This window comes from Oncorhynchus keta, chromosome 35 (genome assembly GCF_023373465.1).
Source record: "Oncorhynchus keta strain PuntledgeMale-10-30-2019 chromosome 35, Oket_V2, whole genome shotgun sequence".
Taxonomy (NCBI): domain Eukaryota; kingdom Metazoa; phylum Chordata; class Actinopteri; order Salmoniformes; family Salmonidae; genus Oncorhynchus; species Oncorhynchus keta.
Window position 1 is genome coordinate 73,742,494 of NC_068455.1, and position 25,530 is coordinate 73,768,023.

The window sequence follows — 25,530 nt, forward strand, 5'->3', positions numbered from 1 at the left end:
TTCTTGAATAAGTACCTCCATTTCTTTTTGATTTTCCTCTAACCTATTGTGTGCCTTTACCTTCTACCTGCGCTGTTACTTCCTCTATATCCTTTTTTAGTCTAATCTCTTTTGACCAAAATGTATTTTGTGTTAAAGATTATTATTGAATTTCATTGCCTCTAACGGCACATTTAAAGGGGATCTGCTGTGCCTATGTTATGCAGAAAAAAATACAATCTAATTGTTTTTTTGTTTAAGAACAAATTGACATCCAGTAGGCTTTGATAAAATGTCCAATATCCCCGTCCACGTGGAAATTCTGTAAGAGTTATATGGAGGCCAATTAGATGGTGGTCCGATCACATTCAGTCCATCTCCTATTAATACTTTTGATGCCAGCATGAATGAGACTAGGAAGTAATCAAGACAACAGCTTGATAAAGCCTCCATGTGTATCTCACTAGGTCAGGTTATTTCAGTATCCATTATCCACTAGTTATAATGTATCCAAGATATTTGTGATCTCCTTAAGTGCATCAGTTTGATAGTTTTGTAGTGTGATTTCCTTTATGGTCCATAGGAGGTATTTAAAACCGTATTATAATCTCCCACCATAATAATAGATCCATTCGTTGATTGTGAGCTCAATAAATTATTATACAGTACCAGTCAAAAGTTTGGATACCCCTATTCATTCAAGGGATTTTCATTATTTGTTTGACTATTTTCTACATTGTACAATAATAGCGAAGAAAACAGAACTATGAAATAACACATACGGAATCATGGAGTAACCAAAAACGTGTTAAATATATTTTAGCTTTAGATTCTTCAAAGTAGCCACCCTTTTGCCTTTATGGCAGCTTTTGGTCTATGAGAAGGTGTGTCCACATTTTTGACTGGTACTGTATATATATTTTCGAACAAGTGTGGATCATAATTTGGCCCGTAGCCAGATCTGTTTTTGGTCCAATTCCTTGAGGATCTGTTGGACAATTTGCACAAATGGATCAAAATGTTTGTTAATTCATATAAAAATCGAATCAAATTTTATTTGTCATATACACATGGTTAGCAGATGTTAATGCGAGTGTAGCGAAATGCTTGTGCTTCTCGTTCCGACAATGCAGTAATAACCAACAAGTCATCTAGCTAACAATTTCAAAACTACTACCTTATAGACACAAGTGTAAGGGGATAAGAATATGTACATAAAGATATATGAGTGAGTGATGGTACAGAGCGGCATAGGCAAGATACAGTAGATGGTATTGAGTGCAGTATATACATATGAGATGAGTATGTAAACAAAGTGGCATAGTTAAAGTGGCTAATGATACATGTATTACATAAGGATGCAGTAGATGATATAGAGTACAGTATATACGTATACATATGAGATGAATAATGTAGGGTATGTAAACATTATATTAGGTAGCATTGTTTAAAGTGGCTAGTGATATATTTTACATAATTTCCCATCAATTCCCATTATTAAAGTGGCTGGAGTTGAGTCAGTGTGTTGGCAGCAGCCACTCAATGTTAGTGGTGGCTGTTTAACAGTCTGATGGCCTTGAGATAGAAGCTGTTTTTCAGTCTCTCGGTCCCAGCTTTGATGCACCTGTACTGACCTCGCCTTCTGGATGATAGCGGGGTGAACAGGCAGTGGTTCGGGTTGTTGATGTCCTTGATGATCTTTATGGCCTTCCTGTAACATCGGGTGGTGTAGGTGTCCTGGAGGGCAGGTAGTTTGCCCCCGGTGATGCGTTGTGCAGACCTCACTACCCTCTGGAGAGCCTTACGGTTGTGGGCGGAACAGTTGCCGTACCAGGTGGTGATACAGCCCAACAGGATGCTCTTGATTGTGCATCTGTAGAAGTTTGTGAGTGCTTTTGGTGACAAGCCGAATTTCTTCAGCCTCCTGAGGTTGAAGAGGCGCTGCTGCGCCTTCTTCACGATGCTGTCTGTGTGGGTGGACCAATTCAGTTTGTCTGTGATGAGCTGAGGAACTTAAAACTTACTACCCTCTCCACTACTGTTCCAACAATGTAGATAGGGGGGTGTTCCCTCTGCTGTTTCCTGAAGTCCACAATCATCTCCTTAGTTTTGTTGACGTTGAGTGTGAGGTTATTTTCCTGACACCACACTCCGAGGGCCCTCACCTCCTCCCTGTAGGCCGTCTCGTCGTTGTTGGTAATCAAGCCTACCACTGTTGTGTCGTCCGCAAACTTGATGATTGAGTTGGAGGCGTGCGTGGCCACGCAGTCGTGGGTGAACAGGGAGTACAGGAGAGGGCTCAGAACGCACCCTTGTGGGGCCCCAGTGTTGAGGATCAGCGGGGTGGAAATGTTGTTGCCTACCCTCACCACCTGGGGGCGGCCCGTCAGGAAGTCCAGTACCCAGTTGCACAGGGCGGGGTTCGAGACCCAGGGTCTCGAGCTTGATGAGGAGCTTGGAGGGCACTATGGTGTTAAATGCCGAGCTGTAGTCGATGAACAGCATTCTCACATAGGTATTCCTCTTGTCCAGATGGGTTAGGGCAGTGTGGTTGAGATTGCATGGTCTGTGGACCTATTTGGGCGGTAAGCAAATTGGAGTGGGTCTAGGGTGTCAGGTAGGGTGGAGGTGATATGGTCCTTGACAAGTCTCTCAAAGCACTTCATGATGACGGAAGTGAGTGACTGGGGGCGGTAGTCGTTTAGCTCAGTTACCTTAGCTTTCTTGGGAACAGGAACAATGGTGGCCCTCTTGAAGCATGTGGGAACAACAGACTTGGATAGGGATTGATTGAATATGTCCGTAAACACACCAGCCAGCTGGTCTGCGCATGCTCTGAGGGCGCGGCTGGGGATGCCGTCTGGGCCTGCAGCCTTGTGAGGGTTAACACGTTTAAATGTTTTCCTCATGTCGGCTGCAGTGAAGGAGAGTCCGCATGTTTTAGTTGTGGGCCGTGTCAGTGACACTGACTGTATTGTCCTCAAAGCGGGCAAAAAAAGTTATTTAGTCTGCCTGGGAGCAAGACATCCTGGTCCGTGACTGGGCTGGTTTTCTTTTTGTAATCCGTGATTGACTGTAGACCCTGCCACATACCTCTTGTGTCTGTGTCGTTGAATTGAGATTCTACTTTGTCTCTGTACTGACGCTTAGCTTGTTTGATTGCCTTGCGGAGGGAATAGTTACACTGTTTGTTTTGGGAATGTTTTAATCGTTGCTATGGGAACGACATCTTCAATGCACGTTCTAATGAACTCGCTCACCTAATCAGCGTATTCGTCAATGTTGTTGTCTGACGCAATACGAAACATCTCCCAGTCCACGTGATGGAAGCAGTCTTGGAGTGTGGAGTCAGATTGGTCGGACCAGCGTTGAACAGCGTCAACCCCTTTTGAGTTTCTTTGGCAAATTTTTTTTAACAAAAAATATTCCTCCCTCCCAGTCCTTTTTTCCACCCAACCTTACCTATATTTGTAGAGTGAGTTTCTTGTGAACAATAGAGATTATATTCTTTCTCATTATAGGTAAACATTTACCTTTTTATGATATGCTAAGCCATTACAATTGTAATTGGCTATACTTTTTTCCCCACTTACCATAATGATCCCCAAGTTTACATGAACATGTTTGTCATTTAGCAGACACTCGAGACTTAGTAGTGAGTGACATTTTCAAACTTCTTTTTAGTGTCAATTATACTTACCACAACTGTGGAGTGTTAGGGGCAAAAATCAAAATGTGCCCCCAGGGGGGGACCCAGGACCGAGTTTGGGAAACACTGTTATACAGTGATGAGTAATGCATTAAAATACTACCACAAACCTGAAGTCAGCTTTATACAGATATAAGTCACAGCTTCAGAAATAGAATCAAATCTAGACAGATGAGACAGAGATAGACGGTTTGGAAAGGGGAATGCATGAGCGGTCAGTACACACGCAGAGCACGTAAGTGTGGCCATGCTCTGTGGTAACAGAAGAAGTACAATCTTATCACTCCATCACTCTCTTTCTCTCACTTTCTCAATTTCCCCTCTATACTTCAAAGTAACGGGGACCCACATGGCAGTCTCACAGAATGCATCTGCTACTACTACCTCCCCTCTTCCCATTACTTTCAGAGGGACCCTTCTAGGACACACTGACACACACACACACACACAGAGCAGGTGAACCCTAAACCCTAAACCCTAACCCTAAAAAAAAAGTCAGTTTAAAATTTGAGATTCTTCAAAGTAGCCATCCTTTGCACAATCTTGGTACTGTAGCCAGCTAACATTGAACCTCGTTGGCTTGCGTTCTCTACCTGCAGATTCATGCAGGGTAGTAATGTCATTGGGGCGGCAGGTAGCCCCTGAACAAGGCAGTTAACACACTGTTCCCGGTAGGCCGTCATTGTAAACAAGAATTTCTTGCTGACTGACATGCCTAGTTAAATTAAATAAATAAATGTACGAGTTGGGATAATGGTTCATAGCTAGCGAGCTACTTGTCGAAACGAAAGACTCCACTGTGCCAGTAACCGTTTCACTGTATCGTTTAAACCTTCTGTATCCTGTGCCTGTGACAGATAGACTTTATTTGATATAGTGTTTGTTTACCAGAGGCGGTAATGGGAAGAACAACATGACCTGCACCAAAGTCAATTTAGGATATAACGTTAGGCCAACGAGACAGTGTCCAAGTTCTACAATTCACTGGTAGAAAGCCCTGCTTTTATTTTCTATAATTAGCCATTAACTTGTAAATAATGATTTTATTGCGAGTTTGTTTTCCTGTAATAACAAATACAAATGAGTTAAAAGTGAAGACGTTGTCAGCTATATGATATGGTCATTATTTATTATATATTATATATATTATATTATTTGAACTGGCTAGCCAGCTAACTTAACGTTAGCTATCTCTTAACGTTAGCTAGCTCGCTAACAAGATAGCAACAAACCAAAACATAGTTTAGAAAGTAGCGTTTAGTTGCCTGGTTGATTTAAACGGATGGGTTTATTGATGTTATGTCTACAGACATGTCGATAAAAGTAGTATAAGTCTTTGAATCTTTGGTAATGTTTAGTACACTACCGTACTCACTCTGTTTAGCACATGGCCTCACATGTGAATATTTAAAACAGATGGGTGGAGCTAAGGATTAAGAGGGTGTGAACGATGCTGAATGAGTATAGATGAAGAAGAGCTCTCCAGTAGGTGTATCAACAAGATACAGAGAGAGAGAGAGGTAGAGAGGTAGAGAGGTAGAGAGGTAGAGAGGTAGAGAGGTAGAGAGGTAGAGAGGTAGAGAGGTAGAGAGAGAGAGGTAGAGAGAGAGAGGTAGAGAGAGAGAGAGAGAGAGAGAGAGAAGAGAAAAAGGGTGATTGGACCACAGCCCAACAAGATTAGAGAGGTTGACAGGAGGCGGAAGAGAGAGAGAGAGAGAGAGAGAGAGGCAGACAGATGAGTGTGTACCTCACCCAACATGATTTGAAAGTTCTCTCTTCTCTCCTCTCCTAATATGATGGTTTTAAAGCAAACATCCTTCCTCTGCCAACCTTTGTTTTTTGTTTTCAAGAGTTACTCATCACTTTTTTGGCTGGTATTTAAAGGGACAGTCCACTCAAAATACAACCTAACATGATTTTCACCTTGGCTTTAGCCGATTCACCAAAGACAGATTTCCCAAAAACATCCATCCCTCCATCGTTAGCATGGTTACAGTTTCTAGGTGTTCACATCCAGCTGAGAGTCAGATATACCAGAGACATCAAGTTATTTCTCTGCGGAAAAAACCCTCTTTTAACCTTCCTTTTGCTCCATCTCCTTCTCACCACCTCAGAGGAGGGAGGAGAGGGGCAATCCTGGGCTGTCTCTCACATCAATATAAAGCCATTGTAGAAAGATCTATATTAGAAACAACAATGGAGTGTATTCATTAACCATTGGCCTCTCTCTCTCTCTCTCTCTCGTACACCCTGTGTCTGCTAGAGGGAAGGAAGCATCTCCCTCTCTCAAGTCTCTTTCTCCCTCTGGTCTCTCTTATTTTCTATTTCTCTCTTTTCTCTGAGGTAATAGGTAAGCATACAGCCTGACCCCCTCCCAAACTGCCTTAGTGAGTTTTACCAGGAAAACTAACACCAACTCAGACTCCAAAAATAAATTAACTAATCAACCAGCTATTCTGTGTCTGTGTCGGTCTGTGTGTCGGTCTGTGTGTGTCTGTGTGTGTGTGTGTGTGTGTAACCCACTGTGTGTGTGTGTGTGTGTGTTTCTTCTGTGTGTGTGTGTGTATTTCCAGTAATGTATGTATGTGTATCGGAAACCATGTATGTATGTATGTATGTATGTATGTATGTATGTATGTATGTATGTATGTATGTATGTATGTATGTATGGGTGAGTGTGTGAGTGTCGGTGTGTGTGTGTGTGTGGGAAGGTGTGTGTCTAACCCACTAACAAAAACCTCAGAATTGTTTCTTCCTGTCAGTGTTCTATTTCCAGTAAGTCAGGGATAAAACAGAAACCAACTGACATTACTATACTGACCCCTGACCTCTAACCCCTAGAGAGAGAGAGAGAGAGAGAGAGAGAGAGAGAGAAGAGGAGATAGAGAGGAAGACGGAGAGAGAGAGAGAGAGAAGAGAGGAAGACGGTGAGAGAGAGAGAGAGAGAGAGGTCAGAGGGAACAACTGACTCTTCTTACATACAGTTGAAGTCAGAACATTACATACACTTGGGGTGGAGTCATTAAAACCCATTTTTCAACCACTCTACAAATTTCTTGTTGACAAACTATAGATTTGGCAAGTCGGTTAGGACATCTACTTTGTACAGGACACAAGTAATTTTTCCAACAATTGTTTACAGATGGATTATTTCCCATATAATTAATTCACTGTACATACACGAAGTTGACTGTGCCTTTAAACAGCTTCCAAAGTTCCAGAAAATGATGGCATGGCTTTAGAAGCTTCTGATAAATTATGTCAAAGAGCCATCCCCCCTTTGGATGTATTTCAAGGCCTATCTTCAAACTCACTGCCTCTTTGCTTGACATCATTGGAAAATCAAAAGAAAATCAGCCAAGACCTCAGAAAAAAAATGTAGACCTCCACAAGTCTGGTTCATCCTTGGGAGCAATTTCCAAACGCCTGAAAGTACCACGTTCACCTGTACAAACAATAGTACGTAAGTATAAACACCATGGGACCACGCAGCCGTCATACCGCTCAGGAAGAAGACGCGTTCTGTCTCCTAGAGATGAACGTACTTTGGTGTGAAAAGTGCAAATCAATCCCAGAACAAAAGCAAAGGACCTGGTGAAGATGCTGGAGGAAACAGGTACAACTTTTTGGAGAAATGTTCTCTGGTCTGATGAAACAAAAATAGAACTGTTTGGCCATAATGACCATTGTTATGTTTGGAGGGAAAAGGGGGAGCTTGCAAGCCAAAGAACACCATCCCAACCATGAAGCATGTTGGTGGCAGCATCAAGTTGTGGGGGTGCTTTGCTGCAGGAGGGACTGGTGCACTTTACAAAATAGATGGCTTCATGAGGGAGGAAAATCAGGTGGATATATTGAAGCAGCATCTCAAGACATCAGTCTGGAAGTTAAAGCTTGGTCACAAATGGGTCTTCCAAATGGACAATGACCCCAAGCATACTTCCAAAGTTGAGGCAAAGTGGCTTAAGGATAAAGTCAAATTATTGGAGTGGCCATCAAAGCCCTGACCTCAATCCCATAGAAAATGTGTGAGCAGAACTGAAAAAGCATGCGCGAGCAAGGAGACCTACAAACCTGACTCAGTTACACCAGCTCTGTCAGGAGGAATGGGCCAATATTCACCCAACTTATTGTGGGAAGCTTGTGGAAGGCTACCCGAAACGTTTGACCCAAGTTCAACAATTTAAAGGAAATGCTACCAAATACTAATTGAGTGTATGTAAACTTCTGACCCACTGGGAATGTGATGAAAGAAATAAAAGCTGAAATAAATAATTCTCTCTACTATTATTCTGACATTTCACAATCTTAAAATAAAGTGGTGATCCTAACTGACCTACGACAGGGAATTTTTACTAGGATTAAATGTCAGGAATTGTGAAAAACTGAGTTTAAATATATTTGGCTAAGGTGTATGTAAACTTCTGATTTCAACTGTATAGTCTAGTCATGGTGTGCTGGCCATATATCACAAACCCCCGAAGTGCCTTATTGCTGTTATAAACTGGTTACCAATCAATTTGAATACAAGACTTGTAATTCCTCAGGACTTTTAATGTAAATGTATTCACTCTCTCCCTCCAGCCAATCCTGTTGTCAGTTCAGTTGGAATGGGCTTTATTTATCACACTCAACCTTGTTCTACGGACGATTCCGGGAAGTGTCATTATACATTCTTTCTGAAGCTCGTTCCTTTTCTCTCCCTCCCTCTCTCAACCCAGTGTCTCTCTCTCTCATATTATTACTTTGCCTGTGTGCCAACATCACACACTCTCTCCATGCAGGCACTTGAGGATGGAGATTAGAGGACAGGTGTTGGGAAGAGTGAGTCTCTCTCCCTCTCTCTCTCACACACACACACACACACACACACACACACGAACCTTAAAGGTATGTATTTTCAGCTGTGACCTTCTGTCCTACTTCCTTCCAGATATACCAAGAGTGTGTTCCAAATGGCCCCTATTCCCTAGATACTTTATGGTCAAAAGTAGTGCACTATATAGGGAATAGGGTGCCATTTGACACATATACGCACACTGCATAGTTCAACAGGTTTGAGTTTTGAATTGACCATAATTGCTGTACATTACTTTGAAAGACTCTTGCGTGTGTGTGTGTGTGTGTGTGTACGGTTTCCTGTTTGAAGAGGTTTCTAAGGAGCTGATGAAAAAACAGACACTATTTTTAGAGTAAGACAGAAAGAGAGAGTAAGACAGAAAGACAGAAAGAGAGAAAGAAACAGAAAGAGAGAGACAGAAACAGAGAAAGACAAATAGAGAAACAGAGAAAGACAAATAGACAAATAGAGAAAGAAAGAAATAGACAGAGGAAGTGAAAGACTTAAGTTCCTTCCTGTTGTTGTTATGTTCTTTTTATAAATGGACTACGCCTGTCTGTTTTGTGTGTGTGTGTGTGTGGGGGGTGGGGGGGTGGGTTGTGTTGTTATGTCCTTCTTGTAAATGGTCTATGCCCAGAGAACATAGTTGATATAAAACAGAAAACTCAGGACTAAAAAAGATGACGAATAATTAAACAGACAAGGTGCTGCCGTCTAGCAATCAATCAATCTTTCTCTCTCTGTCGGTCGGTCTGTCCATTGGTTCCTCAATCTATCCATTTGTTGATGTCTAAGATGATAGCATTCCTAATGCTAATCTGTTGATGGATGAGGTACTCTTAAGGACAGAGTTATTTTAGGTGATAGATAGTCACTAGATATAGGCCCATGTTGACTCCATTCTTGATACACACGGGAAACTGTTGAGCTTGAAAAACCCAGCAGCGTTGCAGTTCTTGAACACAAACTGGTACGCCTGGCACCTACTGCCATACCCTGTTCAAAGGCCCTTGTCCTTTCCATTCACCCTCTGAATGGCACATACATGGGGAGAACAAGTATTTTATACACTGCCGATGTTGCAGGTCTTCCTATTTACAAAGCATGTAATTTACAAAGCATGTAATCGGTCATTTTTTATCATAGGTACACTTCTGTGAGAGACGGAATCTAAAACAAAAATCGAGAAAATCACATTGTATGATTTTTAAGTAATTAATTTGCATTTTATTGCATGACATAAATATTTGATACATCAGAAAAGCAGAACTTAAAATTTGGTACAGAAAACTTTGTTTGCAATTAAGGAGATCATACGTTTCCTGTAGTTCTTGACCAGGTTTGCACACACTGCAGCAGGGATTTTGGCCCACTCCTCCATACAGACCTTCTCCAGATCCTTCAGGTTTCAGGGCTGTCGCTGGGCAATACGGACTTTCAGCTCCCTCCAAAGATTTTCTATTGGGTTCAGGTCTGGAGACTGGCTAGGCCACTCCAGGACCTTGAGATGCTTCTTACGAAGCCACTCCTTAGTTGCCCTGGCTGTGTGTTTCGGGTCGTTGTCATGCTGGAAGACGCAGCCATGACCCATCTTCGATGCTCTTACTGAGGGAAGGAGGTTGTTGGCCAAGATCTCACGATACATGGCCCCATCCATCCTCCCCTCAATAGGGTGCAGTCGTCCTGTCCCCTTTGCAGAAAAGCATCCCCAAAGAATGATGTTTCCACCTCCATGCTTCACGGTTGGGATGGTGTCCTTGGGTTTGTACTCATCCTTCTTCTTCCAAATATGGCGAGTGGAGTTTAGACCAAAAATATATATTTTTGTCTCATCAGACCACATGACCTTCTCCCATTCCTCCTCTGGATCATCCAGATGGTCATTGGCAAACTTCAGACGGGCCTGGACATGCGCTGGCTTGAGCAGGGGGGCCTTGCGTGCGCTGCAGGATTTTAATCCATGACGGCGTAGTGTGTTACTAATGGTTTTCTTTGAGACTGTGGTCCCAGCTCTCTTCAGGTCATTGACCAGGTCCTGCCGTGTAGTTCTGAGCGGATCCCTCACCTTCCTCATGATCATTGATTGAGGTGAGATCTTGCATGGAGCCCCAGACCGAGGGTGATTGACTGTCATCTTGAACTTCTTCCATTTTCTAATAATTGCGCCAACAGTTGTTGCCTTCTCACCAAGCTGCTTGCCTATTGTCCTGTAGCCCATCCCAGCCTTGTGCAGGTCTAAAATGTAACCCTGATGTCCTTACACAGCTGTCTGGTCTTGGCCATTGTGGAGAGGTTGGAGTCTGTTTGATTGAGTGTGTGAACAGGTGTCTTTTATACAGGTAACAAGTTCAAACAGGTGCAGTTAATACAGGTAATGAGTGGAGAACAGGAGGGCTTCTTAAAGAAAAACTAACCGGTCTGTGAGAGCAGGAATTCTTACTGGTTGGTAGGTGATCAAATACTTATGTCATGCAATGAAATGCAAATTAATTACTTAAAAAGCATACAATGTGATTTTCTGGATTTTTAAAAAACATTTTTAGATTCCGTCTCTCACAGTTGAAGTGTACATATGATAAAAAATTACAGACCTCTTCATGCTTTGTAAGTAGGAAAATCTGCTAAATCGGCAGTGTATCAAATACTTGTTCTCCCCACTGTATACACAGTCTCCGGGATGCTGCCCTTCTTGGTAGAGTTGCAAAAAGACATATCTCAGACTGGCCAATGAAAAGAAAAGATTAAGATGGGTAAAATAACACAGACACTGGACAGAGGAACTCTGCGTTGAAGGCCAGCATCCCAGAGTCGCCTCTTCACTGTTGAGACTGGTGTTTTGTGGGTACTATTTAATAAAGCTGCCAGTTGAGGACTTGTGAGGCGTCTGTTTCTCAAACTAGACACTAATGTACTTGTCCTCTTGCTCAGTCGTGCACCGGGGCCTCCCACTCCTCTTTCTATTCTGGTTAGAGACAGTTTGCGCTGTTCTGTGAATGGAGTAATACACAGAGCTGTACGAGATCTGCAGTTTCTTGGCAATTTCTCACATGGAATAGACTTCATTTTTCAGAACAAGAATAGACCGACAAGTTTCAGAAGAAAGTCCTTTGTTTCTGGCCATTTTGAGCCTGTAATTGTAGTACAGGGAAGTGAATATATATATATATATATCCATGTCTCCTTCACTTCCCCGTCTGATTCTACCCTGAATCTAATGTGTTCTCTAATATTACGTTTCTCTGAAATAGATGAGAGAGAGAGAGAATATGAATTGTCTGATTATCTCTGCTCTGTCAGAGATACGAAGCAGAGACAGATCCTTACCAAGTACAGGCTGAGTGACCAATTGTCAATAGAAACCAGCAGATATAAAAAGACATGGCTTCTCAAAGAGGAGAGTGTATGTGGTCACTGTACGACAGGGGAGGTAGAGACAGAGATGCACTTTCTCCTTTACTGTGAGAAATATTCCTCACAAAGACATTCATTATTCACAGGAATTACTACATTTATGCCAAATGTTATCTTATTAAACCCAGAGGAAAACCTAAAAAATATTCATGGGTGAAAGAGCAATGGCTCCTCTTGCAGCCAAATATGTATTTTCCTGCCGTAGCCTGAGGGACACTGAATAATAACATCTGCATAGTAAACAGTAACTTACGAATTAATAGTTCTAGTCCAAATCAGCCTATAGTTGTCGGTAAGGCCAAATCCCTGGGTCTATGAATAGGTTAATCTGGTCACATGACCACAGGTAAACACGATCTAATTATGATACACACACACACACACACACACACACACACACACACACACACACACACACACAACTTTTAGGCATGACATGACTCCATACTGATTATCAGCTTGCAATCCAATGGCTGTGACCATAACAGTGGGCTCCCGGGTGGCGCAGCGGTCTAAGACACTGCATCTCAGTGCAAGAGGCGTCACCGCAGTACCTGGTTCTAATCCGGGCTGCATCACATCTGGATTGTGATTGGGAGTCCCACAGGGTGGCGCACAATTGGCTACCAGCAATCAATAGACGTTGTCCCTGACTGCAGGAGATTTAAGAGTACCTGGACCAAGACAGACAGACGAACCATCTCAAACGACGCTGTAGCTCAAATACACCCTATAGCTCTGGTCAAAGGTAAATGGTCATAGGTCAATAGGGTATCATTTGGGATTTGACCAACAATTAGTCACTGATTGAATCAGAAGTCTTAGGAACAAACACAACCATGACATCACCATGACAACAACATATAGGTGACAGGTATTGATTCATGATGAACTATGACAGGGATCATCAACTAGATTCAGCCACAGGCCAATGTTTTCTTGAGCAGATGGTCAGGGGGCCAGAAGATAATTCTAAATCATTTGTAGACATCAAATTCACAGCAAGAAGCCCAAACAGATATAGACATTAATATATATATATATACACATTAATTTCAAACTTGCTTAAGTTTGTAGACAATAACTACTCTTTATTATGCGTGGGAATACTTGGAGATACATTTCCTGTTTTTACAGTCTTTAAATAAATGCATCTAGAGTTTTTTGCTTAGAAAACTTGGCGGGCCAAATAAAACCAACCGAACTTGGCCCGCAGGCCACCTGTTGGGGAACCCTGATCTATGACTACCAATCAATAACTGTTACAATTCAACCCAGAAATCACTGTCAATGTTTGACCTCAAACAAAGGTTTATGTCTTATTCAACAATACATTATTAATCATTTACTAGTGAGACGAGAGAGAGAGAGAGAGAGAGAGAGAGAGAGAGAGAGAGAGACAAGAGAGAGAGAGAGACAAGAGAGACAAGAGAGAGAGAGAGACAAGAGAGACAAGAGAGAGACAGAGACAAGAGAGACAAGAGAGAGAGACAAGAGAGAGAGACAAGAGAGAGACAAGAGAGAGAGAGAGACAAGAGAGAGAGAGACAAGAGAGAGAGAGAGAGACGAGAGAGAGAGAGAGAGACAGAGAGAGAGAGACAGAGAGACAAGAGAGAGAGACAAGAGAGAGACGAGAGAGAGAGACAGAGAGACAAGAGAGAGAGACAAGAGAGAGACGAGAGAGAGAGACAAGAGAGAGACAAGAGAGAGACAAGAGAGAGACAAGAGAGAGAGAGAGAGACAAGAGAGACAAGAGAGAGAGAGACAAGAGAGAGAGAAGAGAGAGAAGAGAGAGACAAGAGAGAGAAGAGAGAGACAAGAGAGAGAGACAAGAGAGACAAGAGAGAGAGACAAGAGAGAGAGAGAGAGACAAGAGAGAGAGAGAGAGACAAGAGAGAGAGAGAGAGACAAGAGAGAGAGAGAGAGACAAGAGAGAGAGAGAGAGACAAGAGACAAGAGAGAGAGACAAGAGAGAGAGAGACAAGAGAGAGAGACAAGAGAGAAGAGAGAGAGAGAGAGACAAGAGAGAGAGAGAGACAAGAGAGAGAGAGAGAGACAAGAGAGAGAGAGAGAGACAAGAGAGAGAGAGAGAGAGAGAGACAAGAGAGAGAGAGAGAGAGAGACAAGAGAGAGAGAGAGACAAGAGAGAGACACAAGAGAGAGAGAGAGACAAGAGAGAGAGACAAGAGAGAGAGACAAGAGAGAGAGAGAGAGAGAGAGAGAGACAGAGAGAGAGAGAGAGACAAGAGAGAGAGAGAGAGAGACAAGAGAGAGAGAGAGAGAGAGAAGAGAGAGAGAGAGAGACAAGAGAGAGAGAGAGAGACAAGAGAGAGAGAGAGAGAGACAAGAGAGAGAGAGAGAGACAAGAGAGAGAGAGAGAGACAAGAGAGAGAGACAAGAGAGAGAGACAAGAGAGAGAGACAAGAGAGAGAGACAAGAGAGAGAGACAAGAGAGAGAGACAAGAGAGAGAGACAAGAGAGAGAGACAAGAGAGAGAGACAAGAGAGAGAGACAAGAGAGAGAGACAAGAGAGAGAGACAAGAGAGAGAGACAAGAGAGAGAGACAAGAGAGAGAGACAAGAGAGAGAGACAAGAGAGAGAGACAAGAGAGAGAGAGAGAGACAAGAGAGAGAGAGAGAGAGACGAGACAAGAGAGAGACAAGAGAGACAAGAGAGAGACAAGAGAGAGAGAGAGACAAGAGAGAGAGAGAGACAAGAGAGATAGAGAGATAGAGAGATAGAGAGTTTACAAATCAGTACACCTACAGTAGGCCTACTATCCTAACCAGAATCAATTCCCCAGTTAAAGACATGCTCCTGAACTTTGGCCACTAATGAGTATTTTTAAAACCTCCCGCTTTGGGCCGGACATGTCAATGTGTAGTTAATACATGCATAATCTATGAGCAGAATTACTGTCTTACCTCAATTAGCCACAAAATCCCTCGTTTGAAAGCAAATGTTTTTTCTGGAAACTGTGCTATACCATTTTTCCTACATTTCCCCCATCGTGGACCAGCAAGTCGAGTTCAACCAATGAGCTTTAGCCCCTCGCCATTTGAATGACAGCTAGCAAGATGCACACACAGCATCGTGAAAGAGAGAGCAATGTACATATCTACACATACACTGGGTCTACAAAACATTAGGAACACCTTCCTAATATTCAGAGCGTTCCACAGGGATGCCGGCCCATGTTGACTCCAATGCTTCCCACAGTTATGTCAAGGTGGCTGGATGTCCTTTGGGTGGTGGACTATTCTTGATGCACATGGGAAACTGCTGAGCGTGAAAAACCCAGCAGCGTTGCAGTTCTTCCAGACGCACTCAAACCGGTGCGTCTGGCTCCTACTCCCATAACCTGTTCAAAAGACACTTCAATGTTTTGTCTTGCCCATTCACCCTCTGAATGGCACACATACACAATTGATGTTTTAAATTGTCTCAAAGGCTTTAAAATCCTTGTTTAATCTGTCTCATCCCCTTCATCTACAGTGACTGAAGTGGATTTAACAAGTGACATCAATAAGGGATCATAGATTTAACCTGGATTCATCTGGTCAATCTGTCACGGAAAGAGCAGGTGTTTTTAATGTTTTGTACACCCAGCGTATGTGACTTAGTACGCAATTTCCGTGGACCACTTTTGACTCGTGAGTGCTACTTTCAGAACTACTGGCTAAAAAAGTATACAAAAGTACTGTATAATCTCTTTAAGGGCTTCCACAATTTTAAAGTACCAACTCACTCAGAGGGTCCTTAGTTGTAAAAGTACAGGAGAATCTCTTTAAGCTCATGATGAAGACACAAATAGGCCTAGAGTACCACAGCACAATGAAGCAAAAAGACAACAGATCTCACTACTGTACGTGTGTACACTGTATGCGTTTGTCTATTTGCATTCTTGTCTATCCTACCTTGGCACGCAGCTGCCCCGATGTGGACACCTTCCGGATTAGCTTCTGCTCCGTCTCATCTGGCTCTCCGTCACTATCGGAGCTCTCTTCACCGGGTTCGGGCTGCGCAAGGTGGTCAGTTTCCAATGATGAGTGAGACTCCTGTGGTTCTTGGACGTACAGGATATTCGGATTCAGTTTGGAAGCCATGACGGTGGCTGTTTAAAGGGAAAGGACTTGGGAGAGGGAAGACTGAAGGAAAGGACTTGGGAGAGGGAAGACTGAAGGAAAGGACTTGGGAGAGGGAAGACTGAAGGAAAGGACTTGGGAGAGGGAAGACTGAAGGAAAGGACTTGGGAGAGGGAAGACTGAAGGAAAGGACTTGGGAGAGGGAAGACTGAAGGAAAGGACTTGGGAGAGGGAAGACTGAAGGAAAGGACTTGGGAGAGGAAAGACTGAAGGAAAGGACTTGGGAGAGGAAAGACTGAAGGAAAGGACTTGGGAGAGGAAAGACTGAAGGAAAGGACTTGGGAGAGGAAAGACTGAAGGAAAGGACTTGGGAGAGGAAAGACTGAAGGAAAGGACTTGGGAGAGGGAAGACTGAAGGAAAGGACTTGGGAGAGGAAAGACTGAAGGAAAGGACTTGGGAGAGGAAAGACTGAAGGAAAGGACTTGGGAGAGGAAAGACTGAAGGAAAGGACTTGGGAGAGGAAAGACTGAAGGAAAGGACTTGGGAGAGGAAAGACTGAAGGAAAGGACTTGGGAGAGGAAAGACTGAAGGAAAGGACTTGGGAGAGGAAAGACTGAAGGAAAGGACTTGGGAGAGGAAAGACTGAAGGAAAGGACTTGGGAGAGGAAAGACTGAAGGAAAGGACTTGGGAGAGGAAAGACTGAAGGAAAGGACTTGGGAGAGGAAAGACTGAAGGAAAGGACTTGGGAGAGGAAAGACTGAAGGAAAGGACTTGGGAGAGGAAAGACTGAAGGAAAGGACTTGGGAGAGGAAAGACTGAAGGAAAGGACTTGGGAGAGGAAAGACTGAAGGAAAGGACTTGGGAGAGGAAAGACTGAAGGAAAGGACTTGGGAGAGGAAAGACTGAAGGAAAGGACTTGGGAGAGGAAAGACTGAAGGAAAGGACTTGGGAGAGGAAAGACTGAAGGAAAGGACTTGTGAGAAGGAGGACTGAAGGAAAGGACTTGTGAGAAGGAGGACTGAAGGAAAGGACTTGTGAGAAGGAGGACTGAAGGAAAGGACTTGGGAGAAGGAGGACTGAAGGAAAGGACTTGGGAGAGGGAGGACTGAAGGAAAGGACTTGGGAGAAGACAATGTGACGTGTGTGACCAGACTCTCTTCTGTCTTCAATCTTCGCGCTTCGTAAGTTGATCTAAGGCGACAGGTTCTGAAAAGATGGATGATCAATAATTGATTATTAAGGAAAAGTGCCAGTTGACAGTTAGGTAGTTGGAGTTTTAAATATCCCGGTATTTTGGCTGGAAAGCTGGACAGTTTGAAATGTCCTCGTCCACAACTTGTGCCACTCTCACTCTTCGGGGTAAGGCATAGGGACTGTCCCATCGTGTAAATTCATCACCACATTGACTTCTTGCGAAAGGCTTAGCTGGCTGACTCATTCAGTGCTAACGTAATGTTAGCAGGACGGTAGTGGGGCTAACGTTAGCAGGACGGTAGTGGGGCTAACGTTAGCAGGACAGTAGTGGGGCTAACGTTAGCAGGACAGTGGGGCTAACGTTAGCAGGACAGTGGGGCTAACGTTAACAGGACAGTGGGGCTAACGTTAGCAGGACAGTGGGGCTAACGTTAGCAGGACAGTGGGGCTAACGTTAGCAGGACAGTGGGGCTAACGTTAGCAGGAGAGTGGGGCTAACGTTAGCAGGAGAGTGGGGCTAACGTTAGCAGGACAGTAGGGCTAACGTTAGCAGGACAGTGGGGCTAACGTTAGCTGACTAGTTGGCTACCAACCTTGCAAATTGATTTGTAACAATACATTCGTGAAATATTTGCATGTAAGTTTGGTGAAAATTAAATTGAAACCGTTAGTCATGGGTGCAAACGATTTTGGTTAAATTTGAAGTTCCACATCGGAAGTTATTTTTGTTGGAGATTAGGTTATAGGGAATAGCTTGGTTTACAGCATCATACTTACAGTTGAAGTCAGAAGTTTACATACATCTTAGCCAAATATATTTAAACTCAGTTTTTCACAATTCCTGACATTTAATCCTAGTACAAATTCTCTCTTAGGTCAGTTAGGATCACCACTTTATTTTAAGAGTGTGAAATGTCAGAATAATAGTAGATAGAATGATTTATTTCAGCTTTTATTTATTTCATCACATTCCCAGTGGGTCAGACGTTTACATACACTCAATTAGTATTTGGTAGCATTTCCTTTAAATTGTTTAACTTGGGTCAAACGTTTTGGGTAGCCTTCCAACCTTCCCACAATAAATTGGGTGAATTTTGGCCCATTCCTGCTGACAGAGCTGGTGTAACTGAGTCAGGTTTGTAGGCCTCCTTGCTCACACACACACTTTTTCAGTTCTGCCCACAAATGTTCTATAGGATTGAGGTTAGGGCTTTGTGATGGCCACTCCAATACCTTGACTTTGTTGTCCTTAAGCCATTTTGACACAACATGGAAGTATCCTTGGGGTCATTGTCCATTTGGAAGACCCATTTTCAACCAAGCTTTAACTTCCTGACTGATGTCTTGAGATGCTGCATCAATATATCCACCAAATTTTCCAATCTCATGATGCTATCTATTTTGTGAAGTACACCAGTCCCTCCTGCAGCTGAGGTCTTGGCTGATTTCTTTTGATTTTCCCATGATGTCAAGCAAAGAGGCACTGAGTTTGAAGGTTGGCATTGAAATACATCCACAGGTACACGTCCAAGTGATTCAAATGATGTCAATTAGCCTATCAGAATCTTCTAAGGCCATGACATAATTTTCTGGTATTTTCCAAGCTGTTTATTAAATGCACAGTCAACTTAGTGTATGTAAACTTCTGACCCACTGGAATTGTGATACAGTGAATTATAAGTGAAATAATCTGTCTGCAAACAATTGTTGGAAAAGTTACTTGTGTCATGCTTAAAGTAGATGTCATAACCAACTTGTGAAAAGTATAGTTTGTTAACAAGAAATGTGTGGAGTGGCTGAAAAACTCATTTTAATGACTCCAACCTAAGTGTATGTAAACTAGTTTTAATGACTCCTACCTAAGTGTGGTCCTTCTGTGGCTCAGTTGGTAGAGCATGGCGCTTGTAACGCCAGGGTAGTGGGTATGTAAACGATTCCAACCACCCAACCTACGTGTATGTAAACTGCACTCCAACCTATGATGTGTAATGACTCAACTGTAATGTAAACTAGTTGTAATGACTCAAAAGCGTAGCTAAATGGCATATATTATTATATTATATTATTTATATTATTATTATTATTATTATTATATTATGTAAACTAGTTAATGAAACCTAGTGTTGTAAACTGTTAATGACTCCAACCTAAGTGTATGTAAACTAGTTTTAATGACTCCAACCTAAGTGTATGTAAACTAGTTTTAATGACTCCAACCTAAGTGTATGTAAACTAGTTAATGACTCCAACCTAAGTGTATGTAAACTAGTTAATGACTCCAACCTAAGTGTATGTAAACTAGTTTTAATGGCTCCAACCTAAGTGTATGTAAACTACTTTTAATGACTCCAACCTAAGTGTATGTAAACTAGTTGTAATGACTCCAACCTAAGTGTATGTAAACTAGTTAATGACTCCAACCTAAGTGTATGTAAACTAGTTAATGACTCCAACCTAAGTGTATGTAAACTAGTTAATGACTCCAACCTAAGTGTATGTAAACTAGTTAATGACTCCAACCTAAGTGTATGTAAACTAGTTAATGACTCCAACCTAAGTGTATGTAAACTAGTTAATGACTCCAACCTAAGTGTATGTAAACTTCCGACTTCAACTGTAGTACATCACACACACACCAAAAAATCCAACATGACTGATCAGTTGTATGTAATAACTCCAGCATAGAAACGTGAGGTTTAATTGCATTGGGACTTTTGATGCTTATACTAATGCAAATCCACATGTGGTAATGTTTTCTACCTAAGACAATTGTTTGGCGAAACTGTCACTGGTTGACTTCTGTTCTCGTTCTTTGCCGATTCCTCTTTATTTTCCATCAATGGATGTTTGTTGTGGAGAAGCCAAATCCACTCTATTTCGTTCAAACATACACACATCGCATTAACATCTGTAGTTGTCCCTTATTAGCCTTATCGCAATAAAACAAATAGTTTATATGTATCTGTGGTTACCTGCAGGAGCTAATACAACACTTGATTGTCACGGGTCTCAATTTCCTTGGTTTCAGCTTTCTGAATTTAACCGACGTGTTGCTAGCCTCCACAACGACCACCTTATCTCGCCTACTATAGCCAAACGCAGTAGGTACCAAACATATGATACAGTAGGGTTAAACGGATCGTTAAAAAGAAACGAAATGGATTTGTCTGTAACATCCATTGCTTCTACCGGCGCTTCTGCCAGCTGGCGGCTCACGAGTGACAACGTCTGATCATTCATTCTATGATAACGCTGCAGGCAGACGTGGCATACACGAAACACGGATGTCAATTACATTAATTAATGAGTTAATCTATCAACTCATTCATTAATTTATTCTGTTCACCGGCGACGCTCAGTCAAACCCGTTTCGATTCTAAAGCTTTACAAACCCCATCGTCAAAATCCGGTGGGCTACGCGAGCCTCGTTCAATGATCCCGTGGGATCAAGCGTTGATGCCATGCATCTGTATTCTACCCGGGCCGATGAAATATTTACCTCCGTTCCGGTGGTCTACAGCGGCGTCTCCCACTGCGTCTGCCCGGCCTGGGTGCCTGTCTTTCTGCTTGAATCCTGCCACACGACTGAGCTGTCACATTTCTGCTTCTCTCGCTCTACTGTCACAGGAAAACACTTTACGCGCAAAGCATCGGAGGCGATTTGATTGAATCAGGTGGGTGGGAGGGGAGGAAGAGCGCGATAAGAGGGCAGAGGAAGGAGGGTGATTTTGCGTAAAAACAGCCCTTAGACCCCCTGGGCCTTATTGATTAAGTGTGGCCTACATAGGACAACTTGTATGAATAACCTTTAGGCTACTCATTATCCAGTATGGTAAAAGGCTTTACCTCTTAAATTGTTGTTTGTTTTTTGACATCAACGTTTCATCAAACATTTCCAGACTGTTAAAGTCCATATTGTATTACGATAGTACTGTATCGTGTTACCTGTTCCCATCTGCAATCGGAACCTAAAATCAATGGCTCCCTTGATCAGCACACAGACACGCACACACACATACCAGATACACACACGTCTCTCTCACTCTCTGTCTCTCTCACTCTCTGTCTCTCTCACTCTCTGTCTCTCTCACTCACTCTCTCTCACTCTCTGTCTCTCTCTCTCTCCCCTTCTCTCCCCTTCTCTCTCTCCTTCTCTCTCACTCTCTCACTCACTCACTCACTCACTCACTCACTCACTCACTCACTCACCCTCTGTCTCTCTCTCTCTCCCCTTCTCCCCCCTTCTCTCTCCCTCACTCACTCACTCACTCACCCACACTCTCTCTCTCTCTCTCTCTCTCTCTCTCTCTCTCTCTCTCTCCCCCTCTCTCTCCTCTCTCTCTCTCTCTCTCTCTCTCTCTCTCTCTCTCCCTTCTCCGTCTCTCTCTGTCCCTGGCACCAATGGTAGATATACTGTAGGCTACACACCGTTGTGAGTCATCTGTCTTCAAATTGATACTGGTATGCTACTTCCTTTCTTCCAGTGGTTGCCCCTGACAACGTGGACCGAGTGGATTTGGGACATGGTAGCACAATCACCTCTGACAGGCCCTTAATAACGTAAAAACAGGGACATAGTGGAGCTGGGACATGGTAGTATAGTCAGCTGTGACAGTAAGACAAAAAGGAGGTTGATTCTCTCTCTCTCTTTCTTTTAGCCTTTTAGGTCTTTCTTGTTTCCCGAGACAGAGGTAAGGAGCTAAGGAGGTAAGGAGTTGACAAAGATCTGAAAATAGGATACCTAGGTCACACAGAAACTCACACACAAGCACACACCAGATTGGAAATGATTGACGATAATGTTTTAACATCGTGTGGCTCTTTGCTGCCCTCTAGTGTTGATGGTCTGTTGTACATTTACGGTATATTTTACTATATATTCACTGTACATTTACGGTATATTTTACTATATATTCACTGTACATTTACTGCCTCATTAAACATATTGGAAATACTGCCGATGACTTTAATTGTGTGTAAGTGTGTGTTTTCTTACTCAGTCGGCGGTCTCAACTTACTGTTGTGAGTTGGAATAGTAGAAAACACAAAGTGTCATTTCTAAATTTCCTCATCAACCGTTGTCTCCCATTATGTCAGTCACTGATAGTCACTCAATTAGCCACGCCAGCTGCATTGTTTTTACATTGCTAAGTTAGTCTAGTGGCAAGCTATCTAAACTTGTAGTAATCATGATTGAATTAGCTCCCGGTGGCCCTCATTGATTTTGCTGATCGTTGACACTCAGATATCAAATGAAAAACTTCAAACAGCTCACTTTGTTCTCCACTCCATGGCAAAATTAATAGAATGAGGGGTTGGTGACGGAGGACAGTTGGTGGGGTTGGTGACAGAGGACAGTTGGTGGGGTTGGTGACGGAGGACAGTTGGTGACGGAGGACAGTTGGTGGGGTTGGTGACGGAGGACAGTTGGAGGGGTTGGTGACGGAGGACAGTTGGTGGGGTTGGTGACTGAGGACAGTTGGTGGGGTTGGTGACGGAGGACAGTTGGTGGGGTTGGTGACGGAGGACAGTTGGTGGGGTTGGTGACGGAGGACAGTTGGTGGGGTTGGTGACGGAGGACAGTTGGTGGGGTTGGTGACGGAGGACAGTTGGTGTGGTTGGTGACGGAGGACAGTTGGTGGGGTTGGTGACGGAGGACAGTTGGAGGGGTTGGTGACGGAGGACAGTTGGTGGGGTTGGTGACGGAGGACAGTTGGTGGGGTTGGTGACGGAGGACAGTTGGTGTGGTTGGTGACGGAGGACAGTTGGTGGGGTTGGTGACGGAGGACAGTTGGTGGGGTTGGTGACGGAGGACAGTTGGTGGGGTTGGTGACGGAGGACAGTTGGTGGGGTTGGGGACGGAGGACAGTTGGTGGGGTTGGTGACGGAGGACAGTTGGTGGGGTTGGTGACGGAGGACAGTTGGTGGGGTTGGTGACGGAGGACAGTTGGTGGGGTTGGTGACGGAGGACAGTTGGTGGGGTTGGTGACGGAGGACAGTTGGTGGGGTTGGTGACGGAGGACAGTTGGTGGGGTTGGTGACGGAGGACAGTTGGTGGGGTTGGTGACGGAGGACAGTTGGTGGGGTTGGTGACGGAGGACAGTTGGTGGGGTTGGTGACGGAGGACAGTTGGTGGGGTTGGTGACGGAGGACAGTTGGAGGGGTTGGTGACGGAGGACAGTTGGTGGGGTTGGTGACGGAGGACAGTTGGTGGGGTTGGTGACGGAGGACAGTTGGTGGGGTTGGTGACGGAGGACAGTTGGTGGGGTTGGTGACGGAGGACAGTTGGTGGGGTTGGTGACGGAGGACAGTTGGTGGGGTTGGTGACGGAGGACAGTTGGTGGGGTTGGTGACGGAGGACAGTTGGTGGGGTTGGTGACGGAGGACAGTTGGTGGGGTTGGTGACGGAGGACAGTTGGTGGGGTTGGTGACGGAGGCCTGTTGGTGGGGTTGGTGACGGAGGACAGTTGGTGGGGTTGGTGACGGAGGACAGTTGGTGGGGTTGGTGACGGAGGACAGTTGGTGGGGTTGGTGACGGAGGACAGTTGGTGGGGTTGGTGACGGAGGACAGTTGGGGGGCTGGTGACGGAGGACTGTTGGTGGGGTTGGTGACGGAGGACAGTTGTGGTGGTTGGTGACAGGACAGTGGTGACGGAGGACAGTTGGTGGGGTGGTGACGGAGGACAGTTGGTGGGGTTGGTGACAGGACAGTTGGTGGGGTTGGTGACGGAGGACAGTTGATGGGGTTGGTGACGGAGGACAGTTGGTGGGGTTGGTGATGGAGGACAGTTGGTGGGGTTGGTGACGGAGGACAGTTGGTGGTGGGGTTGGTGACGGAGGACAGTTGGTGGGCTGGTGACGGAGGACAGTTGGAGGGGTTGGTGACGGAGGACAGTTGGTGGGGCTGGTGACGGAGGACAGTTGGTGGGGTTGGTGACGGAGGACAGTTGGTGGGGTTGGTGACGGAGGAAGTTGGTGGGGTTGGTGACGGAGGCCAGTTGGTGGGGCTGGTGACGGAGGACAGTTGGTGGGGGTGGTGACGGAGGACAGTTGGTGTGGTTGGTGACGGAGGACAGTTGGAGGGGTTGGTGACGGAGGACAGTTGGTGGGGTTGGTGACGGAGGACAGTTGGTGGGGTTGGTGACGGAGGACAGTTGGTGGGGTTGGTGACGGAGGACAGTTGGTGGGGTTGGTGACGGAGGACAGTTGGTGGGGTTGGTGACGGAGGACAGTTGGTGGGGTTGGTGACGGAGGACAGTTGGTGGGGTTGGTGACGGAGGACAGTTGGTGGGGTTGGTGACGGAGGACAGTTGGTGGGGTTGGTGACGGAGGACAGTTGGTGGGGTTGGTGACGGAGGACAGTTGGTGGGGTTGGTGACGGAGGACAGTTGGTGGGTTGGTGACGGAGGACAGTTGGTGGGGTTGGTGACGGAGGACAGTTGGTGGGGTTGGTGACGGAGGACAGTTGGTGGGGTTGGTGACGGAGGACAGTTGGTGGGGTTGGTGACGGAGGACAGTTGGTGGGGGCTGGTGACGGAGGACAGTTGGTGGGGCTGGTGACGGAGGACAGTTGGAGGGGTTGGTGACGGAGGACAGTTGGTGGGGTTGGTGACGGAGGACAGTTGGTGGGGTTGGTGACGGAGGACAGTTGGTGGGGGTTGGTGACGGAGGACAGTTGGTGGGGTTGGTGACGGAGGACAGTTGGTGGGGTTGGTGACGGAGGACAGTTGGTGGGGTTGGTGACGGAGGACAGTTGGTGGGGCTGGTGACGGAGGCCTGTTGGTGGGGCTGGTGACGGAGGACAGTTGGAGGGGTGGGTTGGTGGGGTTGACGGAGGACAGTTGGTGGGGTTGGTGACGGAGGCCAGTTGGTGGGGTTGGTGACGGAGGACAGTTGGTGGGGCTGGTGACGGAGGACAGTTGGTGGGAGGACTTGGTGACGGAGGACAGTTGGTGGGGTTGGTGACGGAGGACAGTTGGTGGGGTTGGTGACGGAGGACAGTTGGGGGGTTGGTGACGGAGGACAGTTGGTGGGGTTGGTGACGGAGGACAGTTGGTGGGGGTTGGTGACAGGAGGTGACAGGGGACAGTTGGTGGGGTTGGTGACAGAGGACAGTTGGTGGGGTTGGTGACAGGACAGTTGGTGGGTTGGGGAGGACAGTTGGTGGGGTGGTGACGGAGGACAGTTGGTGGGGTTGGTGACGGAGGACAGTTGGTGGGGTTGGTGACGGAGGACAGTTGGTGGGGTTGGTGACGGAGGACAGTTGGTGGGGTTGGTGACGGAGGACAGTTGGTGGGGTTGGTGACGGAG

The 25,530-nt window shown here is 45.0% G+C and overlaps 1 protein-coding gene across 3 annotated transcripts in view; it reads right to left on the bottom strand.

Annotated features, from left to right (window-relative positions):
* LOC118379640 (diacylglycerol kinase delta-like) overlaps positions 1-16,055 on the bottom strand; it is a 101,496-nt gene extending 85,441 nt beyond the window's left edge. For all 3 annotated transcript variants that reach the window (XM_052497712.1, XM_052497713.1, XM_052497711.1), the window contains exon 1: positions 15,857-16,055. In XM_052497712.1, coding sequence (XP_052353672.1) covers positions 15,857-16,045 — 189 coding nt within the window. In that variant the 5' untranslated portion in view covers positions 16,046-16,055. The remainder of the gene's footprint in view (positions 1-15,856) is intronic.
* Positions 16,056-25,530: the final 9,475 nt, after the last annotated feature.